A 10,189-nucleotide genomic window follows, 5' to 3' on the forward strand; every position below is an offset into this window, starting at 1 on the left:
CAGTCAGGAACAATGAGGTCATGATAGTCAGAGCCTTTCCTTCATGATTTCTTAATTTCTTCTTGTTGCTTTTGCGTGTACAAGCACCTCGTTGAGAGATGTGGACTATCACAAAGACAGTACTATAGAAAAAAAAATCTATATTTTAAATTATGTAATTGAATAGGAACTTTTTTATATTATGAGTTTTAGATCTCAAACTTCTTTTCAAGATAACTTTAGAAAGCTTAATTAAGGCAATTGTAGGAATAATGCTTTCTTTAAATCATAATAACCACAGTGAATTTTTATTTTCAGAGACAGGAGCAGAAAAACAGCATCACCATGATCGCAAAGATGTTTGTCATCGTTCTTCTTGTTATTGGTAGGAAAAAAATTAATTTGTCAAAGAATTTCCTATTCATAAAGATGTGGTTAATGTGATGAAATATGAAAATGATGTAAGATTCTCTACACAGCCTGCTGCAACGCAGCGACAACAACCACATCTGCAGCGACAACAACCACATCTGCAGCAACAACAACCACAGCTGCTCCAACAACAACCACAACTGCTCCAACAACAACCACAACTGCAGCGACAACAACCACATCTGCAGCGACAACAACCACATCTGCAGCGACAACAACCACAGCTGCTCCAACAACAACCACAACTGCAGCGACAACAACCACTACAGCTGCGACAACAACAACCACAACTGCAGCGACAACAACCACATCTGCAGCGACAACAACCACATCTGCAGCGACAACAACCACAGCTGCTCCAACAACAACCACATCTGCAGCGACAACAACCACAGCTGTTCCAACAACAACCACAGCTACAGGGACAACAACCACAGCTGCTCCAACAACAACCACATCTGCACCGACAACAACTACAGCTGTTCCAACAACAACCACAGCTGCAGCGAAAACAACTACAGCTGCACCGACAACAACTACAGCTGCGACAACAACAACCACAGCTGCTCCAACAACAACCACATCTGCTCCAACAACAACCACAGCTGTTCCAACGACAACCACAACTGCAGCGACAACAACCACAGCTGCTCCAACAACAACCACAGCTGCACCGACAACAACTACAGCTGCGACAACAACAACCACAACTGCAGCGACAACAACCACAGCTGCACCGACAACAACTACAGCTGCTCCAACAACAACCACAGCTGCACCAACAACAACCACAGCTGCAGGGACAACAACTACAGCTGCTCCAACAACAACCACAGTTGTAGCGACAACAACCACATCTGCTCGAACAACAACTACAGCTGCTCCAACAACAACCACAGTTGCAGCGACAACAACCACATCTGCAGTGACAACAACCACAGCTGTTCCAACAACAACCACAACTGCAGCGACAACAACCACAGCTGCTCCAACAACCACAGCTGTTCCAACAACAATCACAACTGCAGCGGCAACAACCACAGCTGTTCCAACAACAACCACATCTGCAGCGACAACAACCACAGCTGCTCCAACAACAACCACAGCTGCTCCAACAACAACCACAGCTGCAGCGACAACAACCACAGCTGCTCCAACAACAACCACAGTTGTAGCGACAACAACCACATCTGCTCGAACAACAACTACAGCTGCTCCAACAACAACCACAGTTGCAGCGACAACAACTACATCTGCAGCGACAACAACCACAGCTGTTCCAACAACAATCACAACTGCAGTGACAACAACCACAGCTGTTCCAACAACAACCACATCTGCAGCGACAACAACCACAGCTGCTCCAACAACCACAGCTGTTCCAACAACAATCACAACTGCAGTGACAACAACCACAGCTGTTCCAACAACAACCACAACTGCAGCGGCAACAACTACAGCTGTTCCAAAAACAATCACAACTGCAGCGACAACAACTACAGCTGCTTCAACAACAACCACAACCGCAGCAACAACAACAACAACACCAGCAACAACAACCACAACTGTTCCAACAACAACCAAAACTGCCGCGACAACAACTACAGCTGCTTCAACAACCATAACTGCAGCGACAGCAACAACCACCTCCTCTGCTATTCTCAACAACATCAGCTTCCTTACAGTAGTTCTGGCTCTGTCGTCACATGTACTCAGATCATGTTTTTAACATTTCTTAAGTTCACATCCTCCAAATGAAGCAACAAACTGAAGTACCTGTGACCATTTGAAATGTTTAAGTAACCAAATGTTTAATCATATATTTATTCTTATTTATTATGGTTTTATTTATTTATTTATATCTATCAGAGAGAAGTTGTTAAATGTTTTCCTGATGTTTGTGTGTTCCAAACTTGTGTGATCAGAGGACTGATATTAAAAATATAGTGATGTCTACAATCTCAACACTGAGCTTATCATAAATAAAGTCTTTTTGCACTGATTAATAAGTGTCTCCTGACTTTTTAAAGATGAGAATAATTTCTCATAATAATCATTTCTCTACAATAGTCAGTGTTAATACTGAGTTATATTCAGCTTTGTTTATATTTCTGCAAATCACAATAGTTATTTCATCATGTTTCCTGTTGTAAATTAAAGACCCTGCAGTATTTGGAAGATGAGATGAGACGAGATGAGATGCCTTTATTAGTCCCACGAGTGGGAAATTTCAACCTTGAAGCAGAGTCGATTATGAGCTCCCGAAGCTCCTTCTGTGGGGCGAATGCCGCTGGATCCATAACCTGGCGGGTCAATACTGTCACGGCAAATGGGATGAGCCGTGTGGAGAAAAATAAAGGAGGATCCAATTGTAGGCACTCGTGGAGGTGCGAAGGACGTTTATTGTAAAAAATAAAACACAAGTGGAAAACGGCAAACGGAACTAAAGATAATCTGAACTGGGAAAACTAAACTACTAGACATGAACACGAACATGGAGGAGGTTGAGCAGAGGCATATGACGGTAGACAGCAGGGAGAACACGTGGATGAAACACGGTAGATTCACAGACAGACCAGCGACTACAACATAAGAAGACATGACTTAAATACACACAGAAGAACACAAGGAGATTACACACAGGTGGGGAACACAGCTGGAAGTAATTGACGAGATGAGACAAGGGAGGCAAAACTGAATACACTCACATAAAACACGGACCTTCACAATAAAACAGGAAACAGGAAATAACAACACAAAGACGCAGACTAGACACTGAACTAAACATGCAGAAAAATGAGGGCATCGAAACTGAACCTAAGAACTGACCCCTCAACCAGAATGACCTGAAACATAGAATTGTAATAATAATCAACAAAGCACAACAAGAGAATCAGAAAATAATCCATAATACAAAATCAAACCAAAACATCTCAAAATACTGTGTCAAAACTGACCCAGAACCATGACAATTAGTATCCACTCCAGCATCCATTCAGTCTTTATATATGGATTTAATAACGGCTGTTCTAGTGTGTGAGGTGTGTTCACAATGTCACACAGACAATACAAGGCTCAACATGACGACCTGTCCTGAAGATTAAAGTCACGTAAGGTAGAGTTCATTTGAAAAGTAAAATAAATTAAAGCTGCCAGCAGTGATGATGGGAACTTGCACATCAGCGCACGTTGAAGTGTGCTGCAGTTGAAGTAGGCTGGTGGTCACTTCCTGTCCCGGGAAGACATCGTCTGATATGTCATGTAGTTGTGTGTCCTTTGAAATCCACAACAGAAATCTCACGTACATCGCCTGTTGCTTATTTAATGCTACCAGCAAAGAATCAAGACTTTTCATGAAAACTGAAAAGCTCTGAGCATTAACATCAAGAAGTCACCAAAGATCATGCTACTCCAATTCAGTCTCTAGCAGTTCATTAGAATACAAGGTTTGACTATAGTGAAAACACCACCAAAATTACACTTGACCCAAACATTGACTTGTTGTTGGGTTTACGGCAGCGAGGTCAAACTCATTTTACATCTCCAAACACACTCACCTCATTTTGAGTCTATGTGGGCCAGACCAGTGAAACTCTCCTTTCTGTTAGTGCACAGAAGTTTGACAACACATTTTATCCCTGAGATATCTTAAATAACAAATGAAACAACAACCAGCAGCGAGCAGCAGGGACAATATCCCCGCCTATCCTGGGTAACGCACCTGCCCCCAAGATCCTACGTGTATGTTGCTATGTCAAGAGATGTAATGGCTATAGCGTAATTAAAAAGGAGCAACAAATGGCCGCACAGCACAGCCAGCTAAGATAAAATCAGATAGAAAAGATAGATCTTTATTGTCACTGTTACAACAACAATGAAAGGCAGTTTGGCATCTCTCCATTAGCAGTATGTAGATTCTTTACATTAAAATTACTTTAGAATAAAAGATAAAAGACACACAGCTATATACATTTGTATACAAGTTATATATGCTGTAAGGTGCCATATAAAGGCACCCCCCCCCCCCCCCCCAAGACCCTGCCTGTGTGAATAATGTGTTGTCACAGGAAGCCTCGAGAGGAGAAGGCATGGGATGGCCAGGAGGTAGAGGACTACCCTCAGAAAGAGAGCGCTAGTAAGCACCCCTATTTCCTAAATCCTACCACAGGGAGAGTGGAGCACTCCCTGGCTACCTGTTGGACTTCCCAAGACTACACACAGATCCCAGGCTGGTGTAAGTTTGAGATAAGTCACTGCAAACATCCACCCAAACTGTATCAACTGCACCCCATCCTCCCTCACCCCCTTGTGGCCCAACGGGCACTCAGGAGCCCCAGAGACAGACCGGATGTGGGTCAAGACGTGTTATTATTTGTGTTGTAGATGCCTCAGTTGAAGATCTAGGGACTTTTTCCAGTTCATAATGTACATACGTGTATGTTGTGATATTAGTTTTGTTGTGTTGTTGCCTAACAGAATCTCCATTTTCCTACATCATGTTGTATCACAACATAGAAATGCATCATCACAGAACTGAAGGTCACACAGGACAGGTTTTCGTGTGACGTGTTGTCTCCTGTTTGACGGATATGTGGCATTCCTCAGTGAAGACTCAACCATCTCAAGTACATGCTGGGAAATGCTTTAAGCTGTTTTTGGACCTCAGTACAGAAACAATGAATGTTAATTCTCAACATCTGTTAACGCACAGGAGACTAAACTATGAGGTGTGGCTGCAAGTTTATGCAACTAGAAGCAGCTTCAATAACCACACCTCTTATGACTGATTGTGCGACAGAGAAAGGCCGGGATCAAACCTGCTCAGCTATATTTTATAAACTGCTGTGTGTGCTGCTGTTCATATGCATATCTCCAAAGAACTAAAAGAAAATCCATGTGTTGGAATAACTTCAGAATAAATTAATGAACAAATCTGCATCAATTAATTTCCAGAGTTGCACCAGATCAGCAAGATTCATAAAACAAGTTCAACAAAGCAGAAATATGTTGTGTATATATATATATATATAAATCCCTGACCTGTGTTACAGTATAAGACACTTACTGGGCATCTGTGGTACTATTATTTTAACTGCATTGCTAATATGTGGTTTATTGCAGCTGCACTTTTTTTACTCTTTATCATGCTGCTGTTACAGAAAAAAATAAACCCTCGTGCGATCAATGAAGGATGTGTATATCTAAAGTCTTTACAAATAAACTATTTACATAAAGTGACTGATTCACACTGGTGTTGTTTTAGGCTCAAAGAAATAAAAGTTTACACCTTTAAGGACTGTAAGCATCCTTTACTCTCACTTTTTGATACCTGTGTATATTTGAAGATTTGAAGGTGCAAAAGATGAACCCAGTCAGGTCTGAAAAGTGAACATAATGCTGAAATGCATTAAACCTGCATTTTTAATCATGGCCAGCGGTACTCGGTGGCTATATTCAATTTATTACAGCACAAGTGTGTAAGTGTCTTTTAGTCGGGTCTCACCTTGTGTCTCTGATAACTGAGGAATGACTTCCTGCATTAAGTGTTGCAAGAAGAAAATGAAAGCAAGCTCCCAACTCGCAAGAATGCCTTTAAAACTGACTTCTTATTTCCATTGATGAAAACTTCTTCATTTCAAGTAAATGAACCAGTAATATTTAGAATGTGTGTAAAAGAAGAGTTATTTTGATGTGGACGCTGACTGCCCACCGAGCACCACCAACCTGTAAATGTTGATTCTCCGTCTAAATCTAGTCAGCCAGTTGTGAGATTTAGTTAATCCAAAACTAATCACCGAATATTTGTTTTCTTCTGTCAGATTTTATTATCCAAAATGGTCATCTTTTATGGACCACATAGAGTCCTAATGTAGCCATAAAGATACAATCACATAAATGTAGTCATAGTCACACAGAGAAAATGTCGAAGCTCACGTCAAAACATGTCACAAATATGTGTGTGTGTGTCTGTGTGTGTGTAAGTGCTAAAATTAAAGTGATGACTGTTTCAGGAGGACAATAGGAGAGAGATGCAGGTAAATAAAAGTTTAGTGCACACACCTTAAACCATGACGATAACTACCATTACTCCACCTGCACATATTTGTCCTCAGGTTCATGTTGGCTGATTATAAAAAGAGGAGATGAAGTCAGAGAACATCACTTTCTTTCACTGCAGTGGACGACTTACAAGCAAAGAAATACTATGTAAGTAACCCTAATATTAAATATATATCTGACATCTACATGTGAATTTAAGATGAATTGATAGATTTATTTCTGGAAATGATCTTTTGGCAACATATGGTGTAATTTAGGCAGCAATTTGTTGTGTTGGGTTGTGTTTATCTTAAAGTTCTGAAGGTTTTTTTATGCTTCTGTTTTTGTTTTGTTTTTTGCTATTACCCTTGATAAATAATATATGACACATTCACACACACACACAGGTAGATAGATAGATAGATAGATAGATAGATAGATAGATAGATAGATAGATAGATAGATAGATAGATAGATAGATAGATAGATAGATAGATAGATAGATTTAATGGGTTAGTGATTATATGTCAATATTGGAGTTGATTAACACTATAAACATGAAGTGGTGACTTTTGCTCTGATTTACAGTCAGGAACAATGAGGTCATGATAGTCAGAGCCTTTCCTTCATGATTTCTTAATTTCTTCTTGTTGCTTTTGCGTGTACAAGCACCTCGTTGAGAGATGTGGACTATCACAAAGACAGTACTATAGAAAAAAAATCTATATTTTAAATTATGTAATTGAATAGGAACTTTTTTATATTATGAGTTTTAGATCTCAAACTTCTTTTCAAGATAACTTTGGAAAGCTTAATTAAGGCAATTGTAGGAATAATGCTTTCTTTAAATCATAATAACCACAGTGAATTTTTATTTTCAGAGACAGGAGCAGAAAATCAGCATCACCATGATCGCAAAGATGTTTGTCATCGTTCTTGTTGTTGGTAGGAAAAAAATTAATTTGTCAAAGAATTTCCTATTCATAAAGATGTGGTTAATGTGATGAAATATGAAAATGACGTAAGATCCTCTACACAGCCTGCTGCAACGCAGCGACAACAACCACATCTGCAGCAACAACAACCACATCTGCAGCGACAACAACCACAGCTGCTCCAACAACAACCACAACTGCTCCAACAACAACCACAACTGCAGCGACAACAACCACATCTGCAGCGACAACAACCACATCTGCAGCGACAACAACCACAACTGCCCCGACAACAACCACATCTGCAGCGACAACAACCACATCTGCAGCGACAACAACCACAGCTGCTCCAACAACAACCACAACTGCTCCAACAACAACCACAACTGCAGCGACAACAACCACATCTGCAGCGACAACAACCACATCTGCAGCGACAACAACCACATCTGCAGCGACAACAACCACAGCTGCTCCAACAACAACCACAGCTGCTCCAACAACAACCACAGCTGCAGCGACAACAACCACAGCTGCTCCAACAACAACCACAGTTGTAGCGACAACAACCACATCTGCTCGAACAACAACTACAGCTGCTCCAACAACAATCACAACTGCAGCGACAACAACCACAGCTGCTCCAACAACAATCACAGCTGCTCCAACAACAACCACAACTGCAGCGACAACAACCACAGCTGCTCCAACAACAATCACAACTGCAGCGACAACAACCACAGCTGCTCCAACAACAACCACATCTGCAGCGACAACAACCACATCTGCAGCGACAACAACCACAGCTGCTCCAACAACAACCACAACTGCAGCGACAACAACCACATCTGCAGCGACAACAACCACATCTGCAGCGACAACAACCACAGCTGTTCCAACAACAACACCAGCTACAGGGACAACAACCACAGCTGCTCCAACAACAACCACAGCTGCAGCGACAACAACTACAGCTGCTCCAACAACAATCACAACTGCAGCAACAACAACCACAGCTGCTCCAACAACAATCACAACTGCAGCGACAACAACTACAGCTGCTCCAACAACAATCACAACTGCAGCAACAACAACCACAGCTGCTCCAACAACAATCACAACTGCAGCGACAACAACCACAGCTGCTCCAACAACAATCACAACTGCAGCGACAACAACTACAGCTGTTCCGACAATAACCACAACTGCCGCGACAACAACTGCAGCTGCTTCAACAACAACCGCAGCAACAACAACAACAACACCAGCAACAACAACCACAACTGTTCCAACAACAACCAAAACTGCCGCGACAACAACCACAGCTGCTCCAACAACAACCACAACTGCTGCGACAACAACCACAGCTGCTCCAACAACAACCACAACTGCTGCGACAACAACCACAGCTGTTCCAACAACAACCACAGCTGCTCCAACAACAACTACAGTTGCTCCAACAACAACCACAACTGCTGCGACAACAACCAAAACTGCTCCAACAACAACCACAACTGCTGCGACAACAACCACAACTGCTGCGACAACAACCACAGCTGCTCCAACAACAACCACAGCTGCCCTGACAACAACCACATCTGCAGCGACAACAACCACAGCTGTTCCAACAACAACCACAACTGCTGCGACAACAACCACAACTGCTCCAACAACAACCACATCTGTAGCGACAACAACTACAGCTGCTCCAACAACAACCACATCTGTAGCGACAACAACAACAACACCAGCAACAACAACCACAACTGTTCCAACAACAACCAAAACTGCCGCGACAACAACTACAGCTGCTTCAACAACCATAACTGCAGCGACAGCAACAACCACCTCCTCTGCTATTCTCAACAACATCAGCTTCCTTACAGTATTTCTGGCTCTGTCGTCACATGTACTCAGATCATGTTTTTAACATTTCTTAAGTTCACATCCTCCAAATGAAGCAACAAACTGAAGTACCTGTGACGATTTGAAATGTTTAAGTAACCAAATGTTTAATCATATATTTATTCTTATTTATTATGGTTTTATTTATTTATTTATATCTATCAGAGAGAAGTTGTTAAATGTTTTCCTGATGTTTGTGTGTTCCAAACTTGTGTGATCAGAGGACTGATATTAAAAATATAGTGATGTCTACAATCTCAACACTGAGCTTATCATAAATAAAGTCTTTTTGCACTGATTAATAAGTGTCTCCTGACTTTTTAAAGATGAGAATAATTTCTCATAATAATCATTTCTCTACAATAGTCAGTGTTAATACTGAGTTATATTCAGCTTTGTTTATATTTCTGCAAATCACAATAGTTATTTCATCATGTTTCCTGTTGTAAATTAAAGACCCTGCAGTATTTGGAAGATGAGATGAGACGAGATGAGATGCCTTTATTAGTCCCACGAGTGGGAAATTTCATGTTAAGGCTGCCGACCATTTGCACGCAATGGCGGCGCCATCATACCCTCTGACCATACATACATTGCACGAAAACATCACATGGGGAAGACAGGTCAGAGAGGTATAACAATGGAAAATGCACAACATGAGGAAAGCTAAGGAGAAAAAAATAACACCACCCAGAAAAAGACAAAACAGGTAAACACAAACTGTGGGAGAAAATTGAGTGACATGCTGCAGTGGTATATAAACACACAGAGACAAAAAAGAGTAGATAAGGATAAAAATGAGTGATTCTGATAATCCAGAGTATATGACTGTGGTTTTATGGGGTCTGATATCTCCTTGTAATGTAAACAATCAACTCAAATATCCAATTTGATTATTA

The 10,189-nt window shown here is 41.3% G+C and overlaps 2 protein-coding genes across 2 annotated transcripts; both read left to right on the plus strand.

Moving 5' to 3' along the window:
* Window positions 1-251: 251 nt before the first annotated feature.
* Window positions 252-2,378, plus strand: LOC146548473 (uncharacterized). The gene is made up of 2 exons (XM_085262021.1): window positions 252-364; window positions 459-2,378. The coding sequence occupies exons 1-2, from the start codon at window positions 252-254 to the stop codon at window positions 2,167-2,169; spliced, it is 1,824 nt and encodes a 607-aa protein (XP_085118147.1). The 3' UTR covers window positions 2,170-2,378.
* Window positions 2,379-7,285: 4,907 nt separating this feature from the next.
* On the plus strand, window positions 7,286-9,553 carry LOC146548474 (uncharacterized). The gene is made up of 2 exons (XM_085262916.1): window positions 7,286-7,395; window positions 7,490-9,553. Exons 1-2 carry the CDS (start codon window positions 7,286-7,288, stop codon window positions 9,342-9,344), a joined length of 1,965 nt encoding a protein of 654 aa, XP_085119042.1. The 3' UTR covers window positions 9,345-9,553.
* The last annotated feature ends 636 nt before the right edge of the window (window positions 9,554-10,189 follow it).

Source organism: Mchenga conophoros, linkage group LG22 (genome assembly GCF_057382185.1).
Source record: "Mchenga conophoros isolate Kocher_MC1m ecotype Shallow Benthic linkage group LG22, M_conophoros_male_GT1.1, whole genome shotgun sequence".
Classification (NCBI taxonomy): domain Eukaryota; kingdom Metazoa; phylum Chordata; class Actinopteri; order Cichliformes; family Cichlidae; genus Mchenga; species Mchenga conophoros.